This window comes from Penicillium cinerascens (assembly GCF_028974065.1).
Source record: "Penicillium cinerascens strain IBT 15544 chromosome Unknown scaffold_4_segment0_segment1, whole genome shotgun sequence".
NCBI classification, from domain to species: Eukaryota; Fungi; Ascomycota; class Eurotiomycetes; order Eurotiales; family Aspergillaceae; genus Penicillium; species Penicillium cinerascens.
The window spans coordinates 4,503,020-4,528,914 of NW_026695298.1; the positions used below are offsets into that span (position 1 = coordinate 4,503,020).

General features: G+C 52.6%; 11 protein-coding genes across 11 annotated transcripts; 6 read left to right on the forward strand and 5 right to left on the reverse strand.

Annotated features, from left to right (window-relative positions):
* Positions 1-1,224: 1,224 nt before the first annotated feature.
* On the reverse strand, positions 1,225-2,030 carry N7498_010841 (uncharacterized protein; the record flags this gene model as incomplete). Its single annotated transcript, XM_058457897.1, has 3 exons — positions 1,225-1,513; positions 1,566-1,851; positions 1,907-2,030. The coding sequence occupies 3 exons, from the start codon at positions 2,028-2,030 to the stop codon at positions 1,225-1,227; spliced, it is 699 nt and encodes a 232-aa protein (XP_058304796.1).
* A 1,106-nt stretch (positions 2,031-3,136) lies between these two features.
* On the reverse strand, positions 3,137-5,223 carry N7498_010842 (STE20 family serine/threonine-protein kinase; the record flags this gene model as incomplete). The annotated part of the gene is made up of 6 exons (XM_058457898.1): positions 3,137-3,395; positions 3,450-4,088; positions 4,143-4,744; positions 4,806-4,973; positions 5,038-5,105; positions 5,175-5,223. 6 exons carry the CDS (start codon positions 5,221-5,223, stop codon positions 3,137-3,139), a joined length of 1,785 nt encoding a protein of 594 aa, XP_058304797.1.
* A 434-nt stretch (positions 5,224-5,657) lies between these two features.
* N7498_010843 (FAD-binding oxidoreductase) lies at positions 5,658-7,341 on the reverse strand (the record flags this gene model as incomplete). Its single annotated transcript, XM_058457899.1, has 2 exons — positions 5,658-5,690; positions 5,743-7,341. 2 exons carry the CDS (start codon positions 7,339-7,341, stop codon positions 5,658-5,660), a joined length of 1,632 nt encoding a protein of 543 aa, XP_058304798.1.
* A 944-nt stretch (positions 7,342-8,285) lies between these two features.
* On the forward strand, positions 8,286-9,394 carry N7498_010844 (dTDP-4-dehydrorhamnose reductase family protein; the record flags this gene model as incomplete). The annotated part of the gene is made up of 4 exons (XM_058457900.1): positions 8,286-8,467; positions 8,527-8,546; positions 8,602-9,313; positions 9,364-9,394. The coding sequence occupies 4 exons, from the start codon at positions 8,286-8,288 to the stop codon at positions 9,392-9,394; spliced, it is 945 nt and encodes a 314-aa protein (XP_058304799.1).
* Positions 9,395-10,338: 944 nt separating this feature from the next.
* On the forward strand, positions 10,339-12,607 carry N7498_010845 (uncharacterized protein; the record flags this gene model as incomplete). The annotated part of the gene is made up of 2 exons (XM_058457901.1): positions 10,339-10,611; positions 10,685-12,607. 2 exons carry the CDS (start codon positions 10,339-10,341, stop codon positions 12,605-12,607), a joined length of 2,196 nt encoding a protein of 731 aa, XP_058304800.1.
* Positions 12,608-13,078: 471 nt separating this feature from the next.
* On the reverse strand, positions 13,079-14,324 carry N7498_010846 (glycoside hydrolase family 16 protein; the record flags this gene model as incomplete). Its single annotated transcript, XM_058457902.1, has 2 exons — positions 13,079-13,429; positions 13,491-14,324. 2 exons carry the CDS (start codon positions 14,322-14,324, stop codon positions 13,079-13,081), a joined length of 1,185 nt encoding a protein of 394 aa, XP_058304801.1.
* A 652-nt stretch (positions 14,325-14,976) lies between these two features.
* N7498_010847 (potassium ion transporter) lies at positions 14,977-17,533 on the reverse strand (the record flags this gene model as incomplete). The annotated part of the gene is made up of 2 exons (XM_058457903.1): positions 14,977-15,798; positions 15,854-17,533. The coding sequence occupies 2 exons, from the start codon at positions 17,531-17,533 to the stop codon at positions 14,977-14,979; spliced, it is 2,502 nt and encodes an 833-aa protein (XP_058304802.1).
* A 2,412-nt stretch (positions 17,534-19,945) lies between these two features.
* On the forward strand, positions 19,946-20,278 carry N7498_010848 (uncharacterized protein; the record flags this gene model as incomplete). The annotated part of the gene is made up of 1 exon (XM_058457904.1): positions 19,946-20,278. One exon carries the CDS (start codon positions 19,946-19,948, stop codon positions 20,276-20,278), a length of 333 nt encoding a protein of 110 aa, XP_058304803.1.
* A 362-nt stretch (positions 20,279-20,640) lies between these two features.
* N7498_010849 (uncharacterized protein) lies at positions 20,641-21,376 on the forward strand (the record flags this gene model as incomplete). The annotated part of the gene is made up of 2 exons (XM_058457905.1): positions 20,641-20,993; positions 21,103-21,376. The coding sequence occupies 2 exons, from the start codon at positions 20,641-20,643 to the stop codon at positions 21,374-21,376; spliced, it is 627 nt and encodes a 208-aa protein (XP_058304804.1).
* Positions 21,377-22,225: 849 nt separating this feature from the next.
* On the forward strand, positions 22,226-23,509 carry N7498_010850 (cellulase family protein; the record flags this gene model as incomplete). The annotated part of the gene is made up of 1 exon (XM_058457906.1): positions 22,226-23,509. The coding sequence occupies one exon, from the start codon at positions 22,226-22,228 to the stop codon at positions 23,507-23,509; it is 1,284 nt and encodes a 427-aa protein (XP_058304805.1).
* A 379-nt stretch (positions 23,510-23,888) lies between these two features.
* On the forward strand, positions 23,889-25,712 carry N7498_010851 (glycosyltransferase family 2 protein; the record flags this gene model as incomplete). The annotated part of the gene is made up of 2 exons (XM_058457907.1): positions 23,889-24,666; positions 24,715-25,712. The coding sequence occupies 2 exons, from the start codon at positions 23,889-23,891 to the stop codon at positions 25,710-25,712; spliced, it is 1,776 nt and encodes a 591-aa protein (XP_058304806.1).
* Positions 25,713-25,895: the final 183 nt, after the last annotated feature.

Below are 25,895 nucleotides of genomic sequence, written 5' to 3' on the forward strand. Positions count from 1 at the left end.
ACTTAGTCTACAAGGAAGCCGACGCCGAGGGAACTGAGAAGATTCGGGAAACGAATGAAAAGCTAAATACTCTGTATCATTCGGGAAGACATGCCTTGAAGATGAAATTGGTGTGAGTCGCGAGGGATACTTTTCAATATGCACTTGATTGCTAAGAATGATTTTGTTTTTACAGTTAAACTGATGGTGTATGTTGCCGTGTGAACACACGGAGAGTTTGATAGAGGACTAGTTCGTTGTTGGAACGAACAGCCGTTGCGAGGAGTTGTCGGGAGTAGTGGTATATACATAAAAGAAATAAATACATTGCCTGAGGGTCCTTATGCGGCAGGGTTGTTCTTAGCACAAATATTTATGAAGAATACTACCCTTCCGTGGAGGCAGGCTACTACTGCAGCGTAGTAACCCCTAGTAGATGGATAAAGATAATATAAGAGAGAGAGATAGAGGAATATCCCTGGCCTGCCCTTTATGAGAGAGAAAGGGTAGTGGGAGTAGACCTGGCACTCACCCGCGGGTGACCCTCCGGACACTCCACCCGTCAAGAGGAGGTGCGGGTGGAGGTTCCTGACTTTGGACCCGCAGGGCGGGTGAGTGCCAAGTCTAGTGAGAGAGAGCAGCAGCGATAAGACAGGCCCTGACAGTTTATCAGTACTACATATGCGAAATAAACTCACCAAACCCTAACTGATACTAACTAGGTGAATGTAGGTCATTAAATCGTTTGGAGGCATCGGCGCGTTGGAAAAAAGCCAGAACCAGCTTAATTATAACGTATCTGAGTACCTTAACATTAAGAATAGGCTTAAATAGATAACTGGGATTTTATACTTCCTGTCTTTTCTTCTACAAGCTTTGATCTATTCGATCTCGCGGTGAGGTTGTCACTGGAATAAATCAAAGATCGCAAAAGACGCAAAACGATTGAAAAGACGGCAAAATGCTACCTCAAGCGCGAGCTAGTGATCAAGGTTGCCACGACTACGCGGGACCCTACTGTCCGCATTTGATTAAACGACAGGATAATCAGAGTTGTTTTGACCCATGATTAACCCCATATCGTATTCGCGAAAGGTTTGTAGCTACTAGGCTGCCATTGCGCTAGGTAGCATAAGGGCAGCTACTATAGCTACAAGTACAAGCCGCCTGTATGTAGCCAATATTATATCAAACCCATCTCAGTCTCAGCCACAATAGCAAGTGACACACCAACTTCCTCATCAATCAACCCACCGCACCGATGACAGGCGTATTCCTCAACCTCTTCATAGGAACCCAGCTGACTAGCACCGCCGTCCCGCCCAGCGCGATCCCCAACGCCCACGACGCCTGAATTCCCTTCAAATACGCGAGTAAAATGCCTGGTAGCTGAGAAGTCGGGAATAAATCTCGGATCTCGGTCACGCCGGCGGCGAAGTCAGACGCGGAAGAGACAGAGGGCACGTAGATGTCCAGGCTGGCGACAAGCTCGTTGTCGAAGATGCTCTGGGCAGCGGAGACGGAGAGGGCACCACTGATGAGTTGGAAGACTGTCCAATTTATTATTAGTCATAAAATTTGAGAACCAATGGAGGGTATGGAATAGCGTCCATAGCACCATGGACGTCACGACGGGAATATCCACCGGATCTACCAGCATCTGGCATGCCATCACGGGAATCTGGAAACTCGGTCCCACGCCCACGCCCACCAGGACCTGGTACCCGATGTACTGGCCGATGGAGGGGTTGAGGCCCATAGTGTACAGCATGCCTGCGCCAATAGTCTGGACGGTGGATCCTGCCGCTAGGAAGAGCTGGAAGCAGCCCTTGGCGTATTTGAAGATGTTTCCGCTAAGGAGAGTACAGATGGCTGGGTTTTATGGTCAGTGAGTTGAATTTCAGGGGCGTATACGGGATGGGATTACAGCTCGCGAGTATCAGCGGGAGATTGCGACTGCCATTTCCCATCGGCGAGGCGTTGGCGATCTCCTGGATGTAAACGGGGAGGTTGTAAATAAGCAAGAAATTGGACGAGTTGAAGCTAGACATCGTTATTTAATGCAGTTTTTTGTTAGGGCATGCAGTATCAGGCATACAAGAAGATGAACGCGCAGCACACGGCGATCTTGCGGCCAGGTCAATGCTAAAAGTCAGGATGAGCAGAATCCATGCGATCAACGTCCCTATCACTTGGGATGAACTCCACGGATCATGGACGCCGCCCCATTGCATGGCCAAACACGAATATTTGTTTTCCGAACTATCCAAGCTGCTGCGTGGCTACTTGCAATCGAACAGCCTAAATTGGAATGCCGAAGACGCTTGTGAAACGAAGTGACTCCAGCATCGACGCCACTTTCTTGATGGACTTCCTCCCCAAGTTCCCTAGCTTCCTGAACGGTCCCTGGCTCAAGAGCGGCGCGGATAGCTGCAGCCAGACCGCAGAATTGGCACGCATCGGAGATGCTTAGCGGAGCTAACAAGCTCCGGACCTCTTGGCTGTCGATTTCAGGGACTTGATGCCAGACTACGTCAATACGAGCTTTGAGGCCAAAAAAAAGCCAGCATGGCACATTTGAGTAATAGAAACTCTCAAAACCAGACAATACATTTTCCAAGGTATCCAAGGTAGATCACCATCAGTGCGGAGGGGTTGACGTGCAAGGACTATACATATGGCAGAGGCCTGATTGGACGAGAATACTCGGAATAAACAACCCCAAGTCCGCTCACTTCATCATGTTTCATTCGGGCAGACACTTTACACATATCAAGACACATATTGCACAAAAAAAGCACCCTTGAGAAGACAATGCACAAGGCAGGGGAAAAGGACAAAAGCGGACGTAAATGACAGCAAGTGGGAAAAAAGCTATCTATGAGAAGGGAAAATGGTCTGAGACACACGCCTGGACCAGTAAAAAGACATAAACATCAGAAATATTACTCCGGATCAGAACTCCGGGACTGATCCCACCAGGTACAAGAAACGAAAAGAAAGATCGGACACCAAGGATGCAAGGCTGGTGATAAGCCTGGAACGAACGCAAGGGAGGTTGTACAAAGGTAAAAACGCCAGAATGGTCTATACAACGAACGGAAGAAGAGTCAATGGAGAGTTAGATGCGCGGGAGGAATATGCTGTGAAGGGCCGCTTAGATTCCCCAGCGGTTGCGCAGTCCCTCTGCCCAACGCTGGTAGAGCACATCGGAGAGTTGTTTGGTGTGTTCCATACCAGCCGGATTTTGGCCAGGCATGTTGGAAAGAGGTGATGGTGGGTTGGGTTCGGCCACACTCGACTGTCGGCGACGGTGGCTTTTGAGGTGGGGGTTGTTCTGGGCCAGAACGAGGCGCGGGCGTCCAGGAGAGTCGGGTTGAGGGGATGTGGGGATCATGGTGTTGAGGCGAGGGTCGCTGTGGGATATTAGTATTCCTTCGTTGTCGTAATTGTCGGGGTTTGTGACGTACGCCTGAAGTTTCTCGTTCATGATGCGAATGATGTGGTAGAGACCTTCAGGATCAACCATCTCCAGGTCACTCCAGGCCTCGGCCAGCCGAGAAATGGCCTCGCGCTTCTCTCCATCGCCAGTAGTAGAGAGGACTTCCTGGCAGGAAAGTCCAACAGCCCGGCTGTATGCACGGTGTCCGAGCTGAGCCTCTTTGCTGGTCGGCTCACCAGAGGCAACCTTCGGACTAGAATTCTCATCAAAGCCAGGCGGAACTTTGGGCGTCTCGCTAGGAGCCTTGTCCGACACGCGGCGGAACTGCCTAACAGTAGACGGGCTGTTTCCATAGCTCAAGTCTAGCCCCAGAGGCTGCTTGATACCACTGGATCGTCGCTTGGTGTTGGCTCGACGGGTTGAAGGTGACCGCTCGGCAACCGGGGTTCGTCGGACGGTAGAATTGGGTTGGTGCCTGGGAGGAAGCGGGGGCTGAGAAATGTGCATATCTGCCATCAATTGAGCAGGGTCGGTCTCGTTTTCGTCCTCGTCCAGGGTGGTCCAGTCAGTGCCCTTGGGCACCCACATAGATGGAGCCTTGACAGTGTCGAATACCCAATCGTCATCATCTTCTTCTTCGGGGGAAGGTGGCTTCGTGATGGTGTTGCTGAAATCCGTTGTTAGCCGGAGTTGGGAACGATCAGTGTCTGGGGAAACTAACAGGGACTCCGCGTAGTATTTGACATCCTTGCTGACTCCGCGGCCGGCATCCCAATCCTGCTTGCGATGAATGAGTTCCTGCAGCGCCTCGGGTTTCCCTGCGTTGCGGATGAATTTGTGTCGTAACAGTTCCTTCGCACTGGGACGACGGTCTGCGTCCTTAGTCAGACATTGGGCAATAAAGTCCTTGAATGTGCTGCTGTATTCGTTGCCCTCCAGTCGCGGGGCAGGCTGCTTGGGAATGAGGAAGAGCACTTTCATCGGATGGGTGCTAGCGTGCGGTGGCTCGCCGTTGATCATTTCAATCGCAGTGATACCCAGAGACCAAATATCCGCCTTGAAGTCGTATCCAGCCTGCTGGATAACTTCGGGCGCCATCCAGAACGGAGTACCCACGAAGGTATTGCGCTGCGACTTGATATTGACAAGCTGCGCGGCCACGCCAAAGTCGGCCAGCTTCACCTTTCCGGTATGGGAGAGCAACACATTTGCAGCTTTGACGTCTCGATGGATCTTGCCTTCAGCATGAAGATATTCAAGACCCTGTAGCAATTCTCGGCAGACAATTGCCACATGCGCTTCGTTGAAGACCCCTGGTTTTAACTGTAGCCGGTTAGCGACAGGCCCCGCAAGAATTGCAAACGAGCAGGTGTAGACCACGTACCAGATCCAGACATGATCCTCCACCCAAAAATTCCATGACAATCCAGAGCTTGTGACCCTTCAGAAAGCTCGCTTTGTACTGTGTAACATATGCGCTGGCGCAGGTGGCCAGGACGGAAATCTCCTGCTGGATTTCCTGAATATCGTCTTCGCTGGACTCGAGATCGATCTGGGACGGGGGAATAAGTCAATTGGGAGCATGCGAGGAGTATAGGATGAAAGGAGATGCATACATGTTTCACCGCAACAATCTCTCCCGTGGCTGTATCAATTGCCTTGTAAACGACGCCGAAGCTTCCACCTGGGAAACAAAAGATCATGGGTCAGTACATCACCATGAAGAAATCCTGGAGGGAATCCCGGCACTCACTTCCCAACTCCTCCATCACCTGGTAACGGCTCGCCATATCCTCCGCCATGGTTTTGCAACAATCGGAATGAACTAGCGACTCCGGTCGAATAGGGCTGCAGCAGGGCCGACGGTGCTCATTCAGGGGCTAGCCGGGTGAGCTGTGGGTTTGGAAGAGCTTTGTCTCAAAGCTATAGCTTCGCGGCAGCAACAAGGAAAGAAAATGTCGGGCAGCTGGGCACCCAGAATCGAAAGGGGTGGAGCATATATGAACCACGCTTGTCCAAACAAGCGCGTTTCGCATGGCAACGGAAAGTCGCCTGAGGCATCAAGTGGGGATGCGCTAACGCGATATGGGCTAGCGCGGATGCAAGGGTCCACCATCACATGACTTCCTATTGTATAACATCGACTAGTCAAATAATTGAAGGAATAATTGGCAGCTAGGGAAAGTATTCGATATTTTATACACTACGTAGACCGTATTCATGGCTCTAAATCTGTCTAGATGTACTTGTACGGGTTCATAATACCGTTCTGCAGTCCCTCGGTTAGCAACATTCACACACAGAGCAGTGTCTGTACTCACCGGATCGTAGAGAGCCTTCAACTGCTTCATCAACTTCACCATGGTCTCGTTCTGGCTATATCCGATAAACTCCCGCTTGGCAATACCCAGTCCGTGCTCAGCACTAATACTGCCCTGGCGCTTCTGGATCCACTCATACACCCAAGGCTCGATAGCCTTCTCCACCTCCTTGTTGTATTGACGCACGGCAACGTTCAGGTGCAAATTGGAGTCACCCATATGGCCGTAACCAACAACAGCACGAACAGGGAAAGAGTCATCATCACCGACGAATCCCTTCTCGGTCAGACGTGCCTTGCAGTCCTCCACCAGCTGGTACAGATCGGACAGGGGAATCGACACATCGTACTTGTAAGTGCCACCCAGGTGGCTCAGGGCCTCGGTAATACCTTCGCGCCAGCGCCAAAGAGCATGAAACTGGGTTTCATCCTGAGCCAATACACCGTCAGCGACGATGCCTTTGCCCATGACGTTCTCAAGGAATGTCTCCAGCTTGGCCATGTCGTGCTCGGCGTTGGAGCCACTGGTCTCAATCAGACAGTAGAAGGGGTATTCACCTTCGAGAGGGTACTTCATGCCAGCAGACTCATGCACCAAGGCCTGGCTGCGCCCATCCATCAGCTCAAAGGCAGACAGGATCTCAGACAGTTGGCCCTTGGCCTGGAGGTAAGCCTGCTGGACCTGCTCGAAGCTCTCCAGTCCAAAGTAGGCAACATTCACGGCCTTGGGGCGTGAGGGACAGATGATGGAGACCCCAGTAATAAGACCAATGGTGCCTTCGGAGCCAATGAACAGCTGCTTCAAGTCGTAGCCAGTGTTGTTCTTCCGCAGGGTGGAGAGAGCGTCGACGATGGTCCCGTCCGGCAGGACCGCTTCGAGACCCAGCACGCTTCCGTGCAAGCTACCGTAGCGCATCAGGCGCAAACCACCCGCATTGGTAGAGACGTTGCCTCCGATGTGGCACGATCCCTTGGCACCCAGGTCCAGAGGGAAAAGGTGATCGCGCTCGGCGAGGTACTGGTCCGCGACCTCGAGGATCACACCGGCGTCCGCGACCAGAACGCCCGAAGCCTGGTCGAAGGAGCGGATATTGTTCATACGCGAGGTGTTGATCACGATCTCGTCGAAGACGGGCACGGAGCCACCGACCAGACCAGTGTTACCACCCTGCGGCACCACAGCCAACTTCCGTTCATTGCAGTATTTCAGCACCTTACTGACCTCCTCCGTGCTTCCAGGCTTCAACACCAGTCGTGTGTGGCCACGGTACTTGCGCATCCAGTCGCTGTTGAAGAGCTCGAGATCGTCCGTCGCATCGGTGGTCACGCCGTCGACCACGGCTGATTGGGAGCCCAGAAGCTCCTTGAAGTGTGCGACATCCTCGGCGGTAAGCTCCCCAAACTTGGGATCGCGCTTGATGTTGGGGTATGCGTCGCTAGTGTACTTGATCTGCTTGTCGGCTCGGACGGTAGAGCTGGCGCTGAAGCTGCGCGCGGCGGTCGCCAGCGGTGTCTGGGGGAGTGCGGGTCGGAGGACGATGCGAGGGCGAGGCACTCGCGCCCGCCGCAAAGCAGCAGAGATGTTCCTGGCACCAGACATCGCGAGGGCGGTCGAGATGAGTAGAGAGGAAAAGGAAATTTGGAAGTGGATGCCCGGTCAATTGAAGAGTGGAGATCCCGCTCCGATCACCGAATGGATTGCACCATCGGATTTGTCTCCGTGAGATGTACTCGGCGTTTCTCGGGAATCCGGAATTTGTGCTCTCGGGATTCATTTCCATCCTGTTGTCACTCGCTATCGATGTTCATTAGTTACCTGATTTGATATATGGCCGAATTCGGTATGTGAATGAGCGGTCTCGAGCTCCGAAAATGGAAAACCCGTGCCCTTTGTATTTGCCGGCCGATCTTTTGGCCGTCAAATTCATCCTTCGTCATCGATTCACCATGTCTTAAATCGAGTACAATTGCCAAATATAGGTGTATAGTTAAATTGAATTCTCTCGATGTCCATGGAGAGCATATTTGAATCGGCAATAGCACCATCTACAGTACAAGTTCTATCGGCCAAACGGCCCAAGCGTGCTTCGTAAAGTGGGCTTCCAAAGTCGTGTGGCCAGCATTAGGTTCCGGCATGGAATGCATATTAAAAAGCATATGGGAATGCCACTACCGAGCGCAATCCGTTAGGCATAATCAGAGCTAAAGTTCGAGAGTACTAAAACGCGACAGGTGGCACTCGGCAGGGACTGGGCTTGGGCCAAGATGTTGGGTAAGCTTCCAACTCTAAATTAGGCTAATTTCCGCAACACCAGGAAAAGCAGCTACTGTGAAGTACACTTGGAAATAACAAGTAGAGTCTAAGAACTTCAAAATTAGACATAGCAAGCATAGATCTCGCAAGTTCGCAGCTCAAATCATAAACAAACTTGGGCCACGCGTAACCTGACGGCGAGTCAGTTACGTCATGGAACCCCCCCGCAAAGCCACGGACGGGTTCGAATTCTCACCGGCGGACATCTTCCCTTTCACAATTGCCCGAATATGACTTCCATAGTACTTGTTACTGGAGCTACCGGCCTCCTCGGACGCCAGGTCTTTAATACCTTCCAGCACTCGGGGGTTCTCGTCGTCGGACAGGGATACTCGCGTGCAGTCCCGCCAACAATTCTCAAGGCGAACCTGGAGAAGTCGGAGGATATCAAGGCCCTCCTAGATGATGTCAAGTGAGTATATCCATCCCAGGAGATCTTCTCAAGCACACGAAGCTCATTCATGCTGCCAGGCCCCACATTGTGATCCATTGTAAACTACTCCATGACCGCCGATCGTGCCTTTCCAGCTGACGCAGGGAGTATAGGCGCGGCAAACAGATCCCCAGACCTATGCGACAAGAACCCGGATCAGGCGCGCAAGCTCAATGTCGACGCCACTCGCACTCTCGCCGAAGAATGCCAGTCTCGCGGCGCGTTCCTCGTCTACATCTCGACCGACTACGTCTTCCCGGGTAAAGAGGGCGACGCCCCCTACGAGGCCGATGCAAAGACCGCACCGCCCAACCTGTACGGCGAGCTGAAGCGTGACGGTGAGGTGGCGGTTTTGGAAGTCACTCGTGATAGCGGGTTAGGTGTCGTGTTGAGAGTCCCCGTGCTGTACGGAACCGCCAAGGAGAACTCCGAGAGCGCGGTCAACACCCTGGTGGACGCGGTCATGAAGGCGCAGGACGAAAACGCCGGTATTAAGATGGATGACTGGGCGCTACGATACCCCACCAACACCGAGGATGTGGCTCGCGTGTGCCGTGACATCGTCATCAAGTACCTGAAAGAGAAGAAGCGTCTGAAGGAGATGCCGAAGATCCTGCAGTTCAGCTCCGAGGATTGCATGACCAAGTATGAGATCTGTGAGAAGCTGGCTCAGGTGCTCTCAGTACCTCTGCCCGGCATGATTCCCAACAAGCAGGGCAACGACCCCAACGCCAGCGTGCAGCGACCCTATGACACGCACCTGTCCACCAAGGTGCTAAAGGAACTGGGCATTGACGTGCGGACCATGGACTTTGTTGCCTGGTGGTAAGTTGTGTCCTCTCTTACTTTTGACTCTGATATTAACGACACCACAGGCGGAGAGAGCTGGGCGCATACAGGAAGTAGATGTCTAATATGTTATCAACTGACCAGGGTGGGCAGTGAGGTATAGAGCAGATTACTAGCTTCACCCGGCCATCCTGGGATGCAAGATTAAAATAAACACCAAATGGAATGAGTCCCGCTTGTCCACACCCATGCCAGCAACGACCAATTTCCGATCTGTCTTAGTGCGTCTATTTAGGAGTAGGAGTCTCGAAGGGAGGTAGACTCGAAACCATGCGAGTGAATGTGCATAGAAACAGACAGAAGGCTGGAGATGGAGAGATTCGGCCATTCAGTCCATCCCAGCTCTCAGCCGCAGGTACTAGTAGCATGGAGAATCTTCAGGACGATCCCCCACCGGGTGGACCTCGGGTCTATCCACGATGTCGCGGATCCGGGTGGATCCAGGGTCCAAGGCATTGTGTCTCGTACCTTGTGTCCCTGTGCGACTCAGATAGACAGATCATCATTCAGAGTTCAGTCGCTTGTCAATAGTCGCCGACCGTAGCGCACAGGGTAAAACACGAGGAGGTCGCACGACGTTTCCGGCTCCACTCAACCCCTTCTTTCCTTCTTCCATCTCCGCTCCAACTCCAACTTTCCAACTTTTTGACTTCCATGATCTCATGAAACTCTGCCAGGTATGTTCTGTCTGATGTATCACATACCCTCTACCATCGCAGCCCAAATGCAGCCCAATTCCTGATTGTCACGCGCCTCTTACCTTGTCGTGCGTTTAATGGGCCTGTCGCATTTTGTTCCAGCCTCACCTTGGCGCTTTCAATTTCCTGGTTTTTTCACCGGCTCACCACCCCCTGATACTTGATTCCCAGTCCTTGTTAACTCGTGACTCGTGACTCCAGACTTACAACTCATACAACCCAGAATGGGACTGAGCGCATTGCGATCAAAATCAAACTTTACCTGAAATTCCGACTCCAAACCCACGGTGTGTCTGCGCAACCATGGTGAAGCCCGCTGTGTCTGCTACGGACACGGCGCCGCAGAAAATGTCGCGATATCGGTCCGTTCGAGAGGCCAAGGGTGCCGACTGCCATGAACTACCTGTTCAATCTACCCAGTCGGCCGTGGGCACGACAAACGATCAGAACCCGTCAATCGCCAGAAGCATGTCTCGGTACCGCCGCAATCGCCCCTCCGCAAATAGCAGCACGGTCGCAGCGGCGGCTCCTCCAACCCCGCCTATGCCAGATCATGCCCGTGCACAGGCCCAGGTGGTGCCTCCTTTGGCCGGCGCCAAGCATTATCCAAGCGCGCAAGAAGAGAACGCGCGGGGAAAAAAATAGACAGGATGCGATGGCACAGCTCACGGGTGGGAAAGAGACGTCATTTTCGAAACCCTTGCGGTCGGTTAAATCGGAGAAGGTGCAGGTTGAGAAAGATGGGGCCAAGACGAAGGCTACTCGCTCAACACCGGAGGCTCGCGATCTAGAGGGTCGCCAAGCAAACGCACATGCCTCACCCAACGACAAAACCCGCAAGTCTTTCTTCCAAAGAGTGGGACTCTCAAAGAACAAAGATTCGATGAATTCTGACGAGTCCGCCCCCAGGTATATTGGGGTGGGCGGAGGAGGTATCGTCCCTGGAATAGATGCACCGATTTCCGCTGTGAATGCTGGAGAACGCCGAGTCACCGTGCAGTACCACAATACCTCAGTTGAACTGCCTGTGACGCCATCAACTCAAGTGCAGGATCTACTTCTGTCCGCCTCCAAAAAGCTCTCTCGAGACATCGACCCTGAACAGTTCATCGTCATTGAATCCTTCCACCAGGTTGGCCTGGAGAGAAATCTGCGCCGTTACGAGCGTGTGCGGGATGTCATGAACTCCTGGGCACATGATGGGGACAACCAGCTGATTGTCATCCCTCCTTCGAGCATGGATGCTCTCGCCCAACTGGACGCTCAGCTTGTTCCGAGCGAGAAGCCCGGTGAGACAAGTGTTTACCTCTATTACTCTCAGCGTCCCGGGAAATGGAATAAGCGATACGTGACACTATGTCCTAATGGTCAGGTCACCATTGCAAAGAAGGAGTCCGCCAAAGATCATATCGCCATCTGCCATCTTTCCGACTTTGACGTTTACAGACCTAACGCACGAGCTCTTGCGAAGGAAATAAAACCTCCCAAGAAGATCTGCGTGGCCATCAAAAGCCAGCAGAAATCTTCCATGTTTTTGTCTACCGACAAATTTGTGCACTTCTTCAGTACCAATGACCACGCCACGGCCGACAGGTGGCTCAAAGTGACCCAGGCGTGGCGGAGTTGGTATCTGGTGAACAAGATGGGAGTAACCGAGAAGATCGAGCCTGATGTCTCACTTCCAGCGAGATCTCTGACGAACCGGCTCACTGATGATTCGGGGCCACGCCCATCGACTTCCAGGGCTCAGAAGAAGAGCAGCCGTGAACATGCTCCACCGCCATCGTCCTTCCCTAAGGATTTGGCTATCGATACCACCGTTGGTGGCTACGGCCCCGCCCCGGGAAGACCCTCCGAAGAAATGGAGGCTACCACCTTTTCCCCTGGCGGGTTGCTGGGTAGAACTTATACACAGCGAAAAAATGCAATGCATGAGAGAGAAGAGAGAGAGAAGCGAGCGAAGGAACAACCCTTCACGGAACAGGGTCTCCTTAATGAAAGCCCTGCTTTCTCGCCCGAGTACTCGTCGAATCACCAGAACCACCGCTCAAACACCATGACTCGCGCGCCGGATGGTCTTCGTCGGTCCTTGTCTGCCAGCCAGAAGCCGAAGCCTCTTCTTGACCTAACACCGGTTTTCCAAGAACCGCCACAGCACACGCGCAAAGGTCGTGGTGTGACTGTCGAGCCCGGCGTAAAGCTTGTCGACGCTGCCACTGGACCTGAGTTCGCCGTTAGTGCGGTGGCTATCCCGTCTGCAACAACATGGCGACGACCGTCTGCCGAAGTGTCCTCACAGACCCCTTACCGCTCCAACACCGCTCGCAGCATACGCCAAGCATCGCAACCACACAAACCCTCACAGATGAGTTCTGCCGAGGGCAGTCCCACCGTACCGACCAACCCCTTTCAACCGAACAGCTTACTGGCTTCCTCCAACAGAGTGGCCGGCCAGAGCAAGCCATTCAAAGGGCGTGGCGTGGCAACAGGTGACCGCAACGCCACGCAGCCGTTGCTAGACATGTCTCCCGAAAACCCGTTTGCAGAGGGCAGCCTTCTCCAGAAGCTGTAACCATCTTTCTGTGTTTTACGACTACACGAATTTTTCATGCCCCTCGGTGTTTGATCTCGGTCCTGCTTAAGCTTCTCATAGATTCGACAACACGCGTCATGACTCTATTTGTCAAATTAATGAAGTACGCCAGTTGGCACGTCCTTTCCCTATACTCTCGCTCGGGAAACCCCGGCGTGCTTGTGTGTGCACGATTCCTGTTAGAGATACCCAAATGTGGATAATGTACGAGTCATACATACTGACATTCCTTTCGTAACTGTATCACGCCCGAAGAGTAGAAAGAAAACTGACCAAGCATCATTGCAAGTCAATACTACCGTATATTGGATTCATCTCTGGACCCGCAGATGGGCATCATAGTTATAAAGTACATCCCCTATCATCCAACCATTAACCCCCAAAGTATCATTATCAAGCAAAATCCAGCATAGCATTATAGTACAGCAACCCCAGAAACCACCGCAAGCACTACCCTGAAACAGCTTGATAAACCTTAAAGCTCCCAAACTCCCAGAACGCGTCCGCAAACGCAGTCGGGTTCTGCGCTACATAATCCGTGCAAGTCGAAGGACAATTATACATCTGATCATAGTACTGCGGCTGCGCAGCGAGTTCACCGCACAGGTCGATATTGGCAATGATATTCTGGTTCCGGAAGTGCGAGGGGATATTGCATTCCGTGCTGGGGAAGTCGGCCAGTGCGATGCCCCAGGTTGAGGGATCCGGTGTGCCGGTGGATTCGGTGATATCCGCGGGGATGGAGTCACGAGGGAAGAACCAGGTGCGGATACCAGCGTTGCGGATTTCAAGGGCGTAGATCTGGCCAGTACATCAGTTTTATGTTTCAAATAAAGAGGGAAGGGGGAGGATGATGACTTACGCCGCCGCCAATCTTGTTCAATGCTGCGCCGTAGGTGTCAGGGTTTCCCACGACGCTGCAGCCCGCGTTGCCATTGGTGCTATTGTCGCAGGTGTCGTAGAGGGGGTGTCCAGTCTCTTTGCGCTTGACGTTCATATTACATCCGGGCGTGGTATGCAGTGAGATCTCGTTGCCGTGAGAACCTTCATTGGTTGACTCGAGGATATCGATCTCGCCGTTCGCAGGCCAGATGGCTCCGTCCGTCATCCACAGGGCTGGCCATGTACCACAGCCATGAGGCGTGTGTATGATGTCGAAAATGAAGAGTCCCATATCATAGGCCTTCTTCGACTCGATGCGCACCGACTTACGGCCTCCGATGGCATTGGGCGTGGACGAGTCCACCCGCAGGATGGCTGATGTGTCGGTGGCATATGTCAGATTGAGCTTCGTGGCTGCTTTTTCGTTCACGTAGACGACGAAGCCATTTGTAGGGTCTTGTTCGGTGAAATAGTTGAATTGTTCGAAGAATGACGGCCCGGCGTATGTATCCTTTAATTGGTATTTCAAGGGACTGTAGTTTGGATACCGGTTCGCTTTGACGCCTTCGACAGCGCCGACGATAACAACCACGATGACCACTATTATGGCACAGGTAGATATGAGTTTCTTTCGTGATGACCAGCCTCGTGGGTTGTACCATGGCGTGTCCGGATTCCGCTCGAGCGACTCGGACACCGGGGCCACCGGCGTCTCAGGGGTCTTGGGGACATCTGTGGGACACAAATGTGGATATTTTGAAGTGGCACCGCTATAGCGGTCGAGGTAATCTGGAGGGAGCGTTCTGCCATCCATGATTAGAATGTATAGTTGTGTTTATACCGGGAATTTGAATCAACGAGCGTGATGAATGCAGTTGTGAAGAGTTGAATGTTGACTAGGTGAAGGATATGTCATAAGTCAAGTCAGCAAACCTTAGCGACTTAAGTATGGCATTGTCTTTCGATATGGATGCCGTCATGGCGGACCCTGGTATGTACAAGTGCGCTCGGAGAGGATTAGCGCCGATCATTTCAGGGCGGCCCGTTTGCGAGTATAAACCATAAACACGACCACTCAAATTAACCTAGTGTGACAATCATAGTTGGTTCATTTTAAAATTTCCCCAAGCTTTTCCTTTAAGCTTATCCTTTTCTTGTCTACAATCTTACTGCCGGCTTCCCAATCCCCCGCTGGACACGCCACACCACCTTGGGCATCCGCAATCGGAAAGGAATGCGGGATTTCCGCACGCGGGGAAGAGCCAAAAGGCTCTGGCTTACCTACACATAAAGAAATGCCCAAAATAGCCTGAAGTGAATGATGTATGCAGAATCCATTTGTAGATCATCAATATATCCAATATATGCAACAATAACAAGCCATTCGCAATGACGTATATGCCCAAACAACGCCGACCCTCTGTATAGATACAAAATATGTGCAAAATATGTAATACCCACAGTCACTATCGAGCAGAGCGCATGGTCGATGATCGGTGAACGATGTCGCCATTCGCCGCAGGCTGCTGGGGTTGCCAGTCGTAGCCCGCTGTGCCCGTAGACATGCCAGCATCCCGATCCCGTGCCTGTGAGAGGGACCGCGACTGCGGGCGACCCATGGATTCGCCGCCGCTGAGATTTGAAGCGCGTCGGCGCATGCGGCGGTCGGATTCAGCAGCCTCGCGCTTGTTGAGCGCGTCAGAAGGTAAGAGGACAGCACGGTCCAGCGAGTATGGTAGACCACGGTGGCGACCACGGATTTGCATCGCGATAATCACCAGCTTGGACACCACGTTGAACTGACCGGAGAAAGACGTGTCGACACCGGGGTAGCCAAATGACAGACCGACGGTACCGTAGGCAGACACAACCTCAAACAGGATGGTGAAGAGCTGGAAGTTATAGTTGTCGGCCTCCAAACGAGGCCCCTCTGCGATGGCGATGATGAACAGCCCCAAGAACACGTACCACAGGTCAAAACTCAGCTGGCGCCGCAAGTGAGCTCCGATGTAGCTGGGTGCTGTCTGATCATCCTCGTCGTCACCCTCTTCGTCGCCGGGGCTGTAGATACCCAGACTCTTTTCTTCGTACACGTTTGTGCGCCGCATGGAGATGGCAATGGGGAAAACGGAAATGTACATCATGATCAAGTACGAGACTTGAATAGCAGGGTGCAGGTCCGACAGACTCACAATCCCGAAACCAGCAGTACGGGTAGATGCGGCTTGGAAAAAGCCGTCAAGGACCCGGATACCTGGTGGAAGTGCAGTCACCGTAGAATCGCTCAGCTGCAGACCAGTAGTTAGTACAAATACGAATCAAGGCATGTTCAAATAAACTCACGTCCAGAATAATGAAGAAGATAACATCGATGCCGTTCAGTGCAGCAAGAATGGCAAACAACCACCAGGTGGCATTCCGAGGGAATAAAAGGGTAAAGCAACGACGAGGATGATCAAGAAGGAACTTGAGCTCTTCCCAAAGAGCCGTTCCCGGTCGAGAGAATTTCGAGAGAACCCAAATAACCAGCCGAAGCATACATGGGAATGCCGTGTTGCCGATGATGATCAAAAAGGTCATGAGCAGTAAAGGGAAGACGGCCTTCTGGAAGGAGTACATCGAGTCCGGCGTCAAGGTAAAGCCTAAATCGTTAAAGGCAGAGGCCGCGGTGAAGATACCCCACCATGGTCGTCCAATTCCATCTTGCCTTACCACATTGCCCCATGAATTTTCAGTCATAATCCAACCGATCAGGGAGACCATGCCAAAGATGTGGAACCCAAGATAGTAAGTAATCAGCACGACGGCCAGGGTCTTGAGCGCGCGGTATTCAATACCGCCTAGCTCATCACGCTGCTCCTCGGTCAGGTCGATGAAGTTGGAATTTCGGGCCACTGTCGCATTCCAGCTGAGATACGGCTGGGTTGACTGGTCTCGCTCCTGCGTCAACGATCGCCAGATACCTCGGACCGTGTTCCGCGTGGTCACATTACCCATCCCTCCGGTAGCCTCATTCACCTCCTTGGTTTCTCGCACAGTCGGCCTCGTATCCAAGCGGGGGAATGTACTCCCACGAGTGCGCGTGCGTGGCATATCGGGTTCGTTGATGGTGATGTGCGGCCCTTCCATGGGAGCGACGTGATCGTTTTCGTCCGAGTACGTAGAGCTCAGCCGACGATCGGACCGGGGACTCGAGGGCTGAACCGGTTCGTTCGTCTCGTCCTCGCCATCGTCCAACGTTTCGGGAACTCCACCGCGGTCGTATTCGCGAGGACTGGGGATGCGTAGAGCGCCTTTATTCTTCCGCTGGTTTTCCAAAAAAGCGATGTGTTGTTCCGGATTCAGCTGCGTCGGCACCCTCAAGCTGCCCAACCCGAACCGGCGTTCCATTCGTTCGTTCTGGAGGTCCTCGAGGCTGGACTGACCGCTCCCCTCGTTGCCGGGGCTTTCGGACTCGGACTGCACCTCGTCGGCCGACTTGCCCGCGGGATCGAGCGTTCGACCCCCCCGCGCATCACCGGCATTGTCCCGGAGCACGACGATAGGGCGACCGCTGACTCCCAGCTCCGCGCGATTGATTTCGTCGCTTTCTTTGCCTCGGCTGGCGGTGTCCATGCGAGAGCGAGTGGAACGTAAGGCGCGTGCATCTCGGACCACGTGCTGGAACCGCTTTTCGAACCAATACAGGCGAATGAAAACCAGCCCACCGTGGATGAAGATCGGAGTGCAGAGAATTGCAATAAAGTAGAGCACGATTTGTTGGTAGAGGCGTAGCTTGTTCAGGTCGACTGTGTTCAGCCCGCTCTGGGTAGCGGCGCCGGCGGACAGGAAGAGGGCATCGATATAAGCGATTTCGCTACCGGGGTAAAGGATGATGGAGCCGATGAACGCAAAGGAGATGATGTAGGTATAGTGGATAAAGATGAAGTTAAGGTGCAGCTGGTTGAGCAGCGGGATGCGCTGCTTGATCCTGTTCGCTCGGTGGAAGAAAGCTGAGCAGCGACGGATGAAAGTTGAGTACATGGTATGCGAAGGCACACGGCGTCGCCGTTCCCAAGCGGAGACCACCGTCCGCGAAGGTGAAGTGCCTGAAAGGAACTGTTTGAGGGAGGGGAAACTTTTCGGTCCTGTGGTGCCGTGTCATTTAGCTGCACTCGGCCACACCAGATCGGGGCGACATCGGGGCGACATACATGTGTAATGGCAGATCGCCGGGACTCGTGCAGGAGCACGGGCAGCACCGCGGTTAACCGCGTGGCATCGGGCCACAGTAAATATAGGGGATCGAGGACATGGCGTAGATGAGTGAAGAAGCTCTAAACAAGGAAATGGAAAAAGCAAAAATACACTGGAAACGAAAGGAGCAGAAAAAAGGCGCAAACGGAGATTGTCACGGATGGTAAATTACGGTAAAAACTGCCAAAAACGTGCACTGTCGATCGCGCCTTTGCGTTTTCCGCCGTTTTCTACCATGGCGATACCCGAACTCGGACAGGAAAATGAGATTGGATTTGATGTCGTGGATTTCATATTTTGATTTTTACCGCGTACGGGAAGAGACCAAGCTGCTTCCACTTATATATCTGCCGTGAGGAAAGGGAGCGATATCCACCGGGCTGAAAGCCAAGCTTTTGGCGTGGTCTCGTTGAGTCGAGACTCTGAAACGCCCCTCCACTCAAATCGCCGTACGCCGTACCGAGTACGATCCTGCCTGCATCCAACTACGTCTTCATGCAGCCCGGGCTGAATCTGTCTCCTGCATCTGCCTGGATTGGACACACTCAAAGTGCGCACCTTGAAAGGGAAAGTGGGCTTCGTCAGGGGAGAAAGCCCTCGGCCCACTTTTCATTCCCCGTCGTGGCCCGTCCTCAGTCCTTCCTTTTAATACCCCGTTCCAACGGCGCCTACCGTGTGCCGGGATTAGCCCCCGGCCGTGCTTCCATGCCGAAGCTCGAATTCTCCATCCAACTTTACCACGAGAACTTCGCTAATAGCTGGTTTCTCTGAGATACCCACATTCCAGTGTCTTATATGATTCATTGACTGCCGCATGCCGAGTATCTCGCGAGCTTTATCAGTGCAGCTCTATCGACAGGGATCTCGGCGATAAGCCAATATTAACTGTCTTCACCGACTCGTGCTGCATAACCCTGTGAAAGCTCGTCCAGAATTCCCCGAACGGGAGTCTTGGGTGTTTGGATATGTACAAAGGACCTTGACCGTTTCTCAGACCAACGTCATGCCGGTGATCACGTACAGTAGTAGGAAAACACATCTCTTTTGCTGGTGAGCCGTTGACACGCGTGCCCATCGATCATCCAATCAGTAAACCGTTTTCGTTGGTGTATTCATACGTCTGACGATTGATCTAGCATGTTCTATATTAATGGATACATGCACCTCTACCTACCGGGGTTTCCCTGCCAGAGGAGGCTTTCCTATTCTAGCTGCCGCCGCTTTTGCGAAGGCGCTCAGGCTCAGGCTCAGGCTCAGTGAGTAAATCTCATCACTGACTCCGGCCCAGTGATCATGGACCCGCGCCGAAATAAATGTCTTTGATGGGATCTCTTAGGATAGATCCCGTCTCATGCATGTCCCTTGCCTAAGCAGATCTTCTCGGGAATGATTGTGTTGAGAGCGCATTATCAAGAATAAGCCATTCTGAAGATGGCCTTACGTGACTAATTTCTTGGAATCCCAAGGCTCTCTACAGCCCGACCACATGAAGGTCTTCCTATACCTCTGATTTTGGCTGGACTATCTCGAAGAGGCCTACCTAGGTGTCTCACCTAAGTACTGTGGAAATGACTTGTCGTGAATGAATGAATAAGCCGTATAGCCAATATTTGGTGTCAAGGAACGGGTCTAGACTTGTGACGCAGGCTGTGCCCTGTCTAGAAGTCTGACTGTTTGCTATGATAGGCTTTTTACCACAACAGAAGCCCCACAGAGAGCCGGGAAATCAGGGACCACCTCGAAGTTCTCGAACTTGATTCGAAAATTGTCCGTGATGGCGGCATATCGAGCCTGACGGGAGTCGGACACGGCGAGGGAATGCGCCACCGCGGATGCCGATTGATGCCGATTGATGCCGATACCTACTCTATAGAAGGCCGTGACAACGCCATCGCCCCACACGTGCACCGCCCGACAGCTTAGTGATCCACCATCGAATAGATTGTTTTCTATTTCAGTCGACCAGGCTGCAATTCTGAGATCATAGCTCCACTGTCCAATCCCTTCTATTACGCGTCATCCTGGACCCGCGATATCTATAAAGATGCTGCCAATTTTCATCAGCTGGTGCTCATCATCATCACAGATCTCAATTTCTCTCAAGTGCCTAACGAACTCCGACACAAAGCGGCCTCTACATTCATTTGTCTGCACTCGCTTCTGAACTATAGAAAGGAATAACCTGATCAACTTATCACAATGCAATTCACTGCTCTCGCCGCCATGACTCTTCTGGGCTCTGCCTTCGCCGTGCCCGCCCAGAACCACGTCGCTCGCTCGGGTTCTACATCTACCGTCTCCGTCATTCCAACCCCCTCCTCGTCGGGCCCCATGGTCTATTCTGCTCCGGCTGTACAGTCAGCCGAATCACAGTATCTGGCAGACTACTCCAGCTACCTTTCCGCGACTGGAGCCGCCCAGTCATCGCTGTACAGCAAGTTGACACCTGACCTCCAGGCTATCCAGTCTGCTGAGGCTGCGGCTTGGTCCTCCTCGATCCCCTCGGCAACTCCTGCTGCCCAGCGTCACTGAACGAGTGCAGTAAATGAAAACTTGGCCTTTGGAATAGACGTTTGATGATACTTTATTCTGGGAGTTTGTTTTTGTATATTTCAATGTAACTAGAACTGGTGCCAATGTACACCTAGACCGTGGTGTGGTTTATGCCCACCATGAATTGATCCATTCCTTCTCTACTCTTTTTATCTTTGACGTACCCCTTAGTCTCTGCTGGTAATCAAATCTGTTTTTCTTATAGTTCACAGACCCATTTCACGTGACCGTTGAGTTTCGACGATATCCTCAAGCCCCCCGCTTCGTCAGGGCGCGCAGGGGTAGCACAACATCTTACCACACGTCGCCTAACGAGAAGCAATACTGTCTTGAAACCCACTATGGCCTCTGCTCTGCAACCATTACTCCCGCAGCGTAATACCAGAGTATTCCTCCCCCGACTCTTTTCTGACTCCGTGGACGAGTCTCTCATCGTTAGGTGGAGAAGATCAACAGTCAACTTTTTAACTTCTCGATGGGGTCACTACCTTGTGCTCATGCTGGTTACGGTCGACGTTTGCTGTAGCTTTTCGGAATTTCTTATCAAGCTGCACGTCTGCGAGTTGAAACAGAATGGTTATGGCGTGGACCGAGAATGGGGAATCACTGAGGAGGCCCTAGGCATTGCCGGTCTTGTGATTTCATGTCTTTTCATGTTGGAGTTGACTGTGTCAATTCTCGCTTTTGGAATGGGGTAAGTCTTCTCCGACAGCTTTTGTCCTCGATTTCAATTTTCGATCCGTCTATCTCGACCTTTTCCTGGAACCCCTGTCCACTCTGGCTCAGCTGACAATATGAACTAGCTATTTCGCGGACTGGTTCCACATCTTTGATGCGCTGGTGATCGTTGTCGCCTTCGTCATCTCAGTCTCACTTCAGGGCATAGAAGAGGAAGTGGGCTCTCTCGTCATTGTTTTGCGTCTCTGGCGCGTGTTCCAGATCATCGAGGAGTTAAGCTCCGCCAGTCAAGATACGATGGAACAGTACGAGCATACGATAGAAAACCTTCGAGAAGAGAATTCCAGTCTCCGACAGAGGTTGAACTTGAATTCTGGAGCAAACGAAGATGCGGCCTAGGCATGCTTCTAATCAAGACTATCTCACTTCGCGAGGCGGGAGGCTTACTGTCACCAATCATTTTTCATAATAAACGATAGGATTTATCTGCTAGTGGGGATGACTGTTTATTTTTGAAGACCTAAGCATCAGCGTTATATTCAAAGTAGATACTATATCCTGGAGAAAACTATGCGAGACTCGACTTTCACCATTCCAACAATTTGCCTGAAGCTCTTGAACTTGGTCGACAAAAAAAGAAGCCGTCTGTATGGAAAAGCAGATGATGTATGTCATTCAGGGATATTTCCAGCAGAATTACTGGCGTGACGAATGGCGGAAGGCGATCGAAACATGCTCTCACAATACCCATATCACCATTCACATTTCCGTAGTAGAAATTTAGAAGTTTCCGTCCAATTTCTAAGTTGCTCTGAAGGGGTGAAATATGGAGTGGTAGAACTGGGTCCATAAGGAAAACACAAAACTCGTCGCAAGTTCATATACCTCAGCCCTATAGAGCTCGAATATCTTTTGACAGGTCCTTGTCTTTCAGGAACTATCAAATATTTAGATAATCTGGCTGTTTTCGATCCTCTTACTCCCGCAGAGATATTGACACCTCATCAACGACAGCGTTTAGGCTACGGCTATGCCAATGCATCCAGTGCACCTTGTTATTGGCCGATGGACTACCACAGACTACTAAGCGCGGCTCGGCCGGATGTGGCCATCATCACAGGCACTGAATTTTCTATCAAACAATCCATTTGTTTTCCTTCCCGGGATCAAATTCATTAATTCCCAAAGATTACTGAACAGGGCTTGCTTCCCTTGCCGGGTCTACGAGTGGGTGGGACGCTCTACAGCATGCCGTCAATAATCCACTGGATCCGCAGACACCGGGCGGCGTCCATCGTGCTGGTCACGACCACACTGCTACTCCTTCAAACTTCATCGTGGAAGGTCCGGCAGGATGAATCCTTTATCGTCCCGAGTATCCCCATCAGCACTCACCCAGTACAGGCCAGCACCAATTTTACTCCGCCCTTCCGCACCAGAGGCCGACACATCCTGGATGCGCTAGGAAGACCCATCAAACTGGCTAGTATCAACTGGTATGGCGCAAGTGAAAGTGACTTTGTACCGGGTGGACTGGACGTGCGGCATCGTGACGAGATCGCACAGTTGATCCTTGATTTGGGGTTCAACAGCGTGCGGTTACCCTACGCCGACGAGATCGTGAGCGACAACGCGGTAATAGGGACCGGGGTAATCGCGGCAAATCAGGATCTGTTACGCGGCGCGCCCCAGGGGTCGCCGCTTCGGGCGTTGGATGTATTTCACGCCGTCGTGGAGAGCCTGACGACGGCCGGGTTACTGGTCATCGTCAACAATCACATCACGCAGGCAACATGGTGCTGCGGGATGAACCCTTGCGATGCAAGTTGGTCGAACGATTGGTTCGGAGGTCAACTATTGTGTCGCGTCTCACAAACCGAAGAAGATTGGATGCGCAACTGGGAAAAGGTGATGCGGCCGCTGGTGGGGAACCCTCTTGTGCTGGGAGCGGACCTGCGAAATGAAGTACGCGGGCTCTGGGGAACGATGCACTGGGAAGAGTGGGCAAGTGCTGCGGAAAAGGCATCGGAGCGATTGCTGGCGATGAATCCGAACTGGCTCATGATCGTGGAGGGGATATCATCAGCCAACGACTTATCGGGGGTGCGCGAACGGCACGTGCAACTCAGCGTTCCGGATAGGGTGGTTTACTCGGCACATGTTTATAAATGGTCCGGCTGGGGCAGTCTACGCCCCTTTGGTGGACGGTCATATGAAGACTTTGCAGCGGAGATGTGGAAGAACTGGGCTTATCTGGTCGCCGAGGACACGGCTCCCGTGTGGGTGGGTGAATTCGGCACACCTGATGACCAGACGGACGGCGACCGCAACTATTGGCGTCATCTGGTGCAATTTTTGAGCCAAGTCGATGTAAGTTGGGGCTATTGGGCGTTGAATCCACGCAAGGCGACGGGCGAGTGGGAAAGCTATGGGTTGGTGGGCGATGACTGGGACTGGTCGAGTACTCGATCTCATGATCGCCTTGCGGATTTGCAGCGCTTGGGACTCAACTTTGAAGGAAGATATTCGTGAACCAAGACCGGACGTCCTCAGGGTCTCCCACGCCTTGTATATAGTTGCGGTGATTGGGTGCATCGCGGATGCCGGTGGGGAGGCCGTGCACCGTGCCTCCAATCGCACGCCGTGAAACACACGATATCCGCCAAGCTTTTGGATGGGGCTCCACTTGCGCAGTATCAAAGTGCCTCGTCGTTGCTGATGCCCATTTGCCTGCACCGTGGCGTTTGATTCGCTCCCTCGCTCAGCTCGTATACTCCTCAGGTACACTTTTCCATGTAGATCAATCGACGGCTTTGGGGTAAACCCCCCTCGAGGGGCCCCTTTTCACTCGGCCTGTTTCCCTTCTTCTTTTTCGACAGCTTTTTGGTTTCTTTTCGTGGCCTCCGTCAAGATGTTAGGCTGGGTAACTCGCTGCCTGCCGGGCTTCAGCATTATTGGCCTGGTGCTGTTGCTGGTCTGCGCCTTCTCCGATATCCTCAAATCCGAACTATGGAAGAGCTACTTCCCTCCGTCCAAGAACCCCGCGCAGGGGGGCTTTTGGGGTGGCATGAACATAGCACAGAGCATTTTTGTCGTATATGCGGTCCTCATTCATATACATATGCTCGGTTTTACCCTTCGTCTGGGCTGGTCCATCTTCCGAGCCACCGGAAAGGCCAAAACGGCTCTGGAGAGACGCATCTGGTATACTCCCCTTCCTTCGCCCCAGTCCGAGGACGAAGACTATATTCAGCAACCGGTTTCGCCAATCTCCATGTCATCGGTGGACTCTCTGATCTCGAAGAACCTCAAGACGGACGTTACCGTCAGCGAAGTTGTTGAGGAGGAGCTAGTCCATGCTATCATCCTGCCCAACTATTGCGAAGACCTCCACACGCTCGAAACCACGCTCAAAGTCCTGGCAAGTCACCCACGGGCCAAGTTGCAGTATGAGATATACCTGGCAATGGAACAAAAGGAAGATACCTCCTCCGACAAAGCTGGCCACCTGCTGTCCAAGTTCGAAAAGTCCTTCCTCCATATCTGCAGCACCTTCCACCCGTCGGGTATCAAGGGTGAAATTGCTGGAAAGAGCTCGAATGTGGCTTTTGCGGCGCGGCGCATCGTGGAAATTCATCGCGATGAATTGAATGAGGACTCTTGTAATGTCGTGGTCACCGTCATGGATGGTAAGTGCCTCGAGGTCTCCGAAGATGATAGACCCTAACAGTACACAGCCGACACTCATCTCTCGCGCGACTATTTCACCGAGATTCGTCGACTGCATTATGCCCACCTCAGCGAGGCAGACCGATCCCTCTATTGCTGCCCGATTATCTTCGATCGCAACTCCCACGAGAGCCCCGTTTTGGTGCGATGTGCAGATCTGCTCTGGGGCTTTGCCGGATTGTCGACCATGTATCCTGGAACGATGATCTCCATACCAACCTCCGTATATTCGCTTCCGCTATCCCTGGCCGAGAAGGTCGGTGGGTGGGACAGCGACCCGACCGCCATTGGAGAAGACATGCACATGCTGCTGAAGTGTTACTTCGAGACCGCGGGCAACGTGATCTCCCGTGTGGTGTACGTTCCCGCAAGCCAGTGCAATGTGTCGAGTGACCGTGGCCATGGCTGGAGACGTTCAATGGACACCTTGTTTGCGCGGTATCGCCAGGCTCTCCGACACATGTGGGGAGCTCTGGACTCGGGCTTCGCGGCGCGGCGCTCACTGGGATATCTCCGCTTTCACAAGCGATGCTTGTTCCTGCGCCCTCGACACTTTGCTCTGTTGGAGCTTCTGTATGAGGCCCATTTCCTGCCATGTCATCTGACCATCATCATGCTGTTCTCGGTTATATACACCCTCTTGACACCCGCCGCACAGATGCACCCCACCCTCGCATGGGCATTCTCCGTCACCGATATAGTGCGAGGGATGTCATTTGTTGGAATGAATATCTGTCTTGCTTTGTATGAGCGGTGGCACACACTCTGCCTCAACGCTCGCATGCGCGATATGCGGGAAGCCAATTTGCCCGACACGGGCTGCTCCCAGCGTATCTGGTACAAGCCCCAATACCTGCTTGACCGTATCGCCTTCCCGATCGCAGGTACCCTGTTCGGCGCCGTTCCAACGATCCACGCCGTATTCGCACACTTCTTCACCGACCGGTTGGTCTATCGGGTCAGCAAGAAGCCTACCTTCATCCTGGATGCGGTGGCATTGGCATAAACGAGATGTTTCCACGTTTGTATGGTTGTTCTTTCTGCATGGTATACCTGACCTAATGTGTATAGCTTTAATCCTGTGTTCGTATATAGTTAGACCCCAAGTAATGATAGAACTCGGCGCGGGGGAGTCTTTCTCGGCGCTGTAATTCGTGCATTTCACCGCGCCCCACCGTCTCCAACGAGT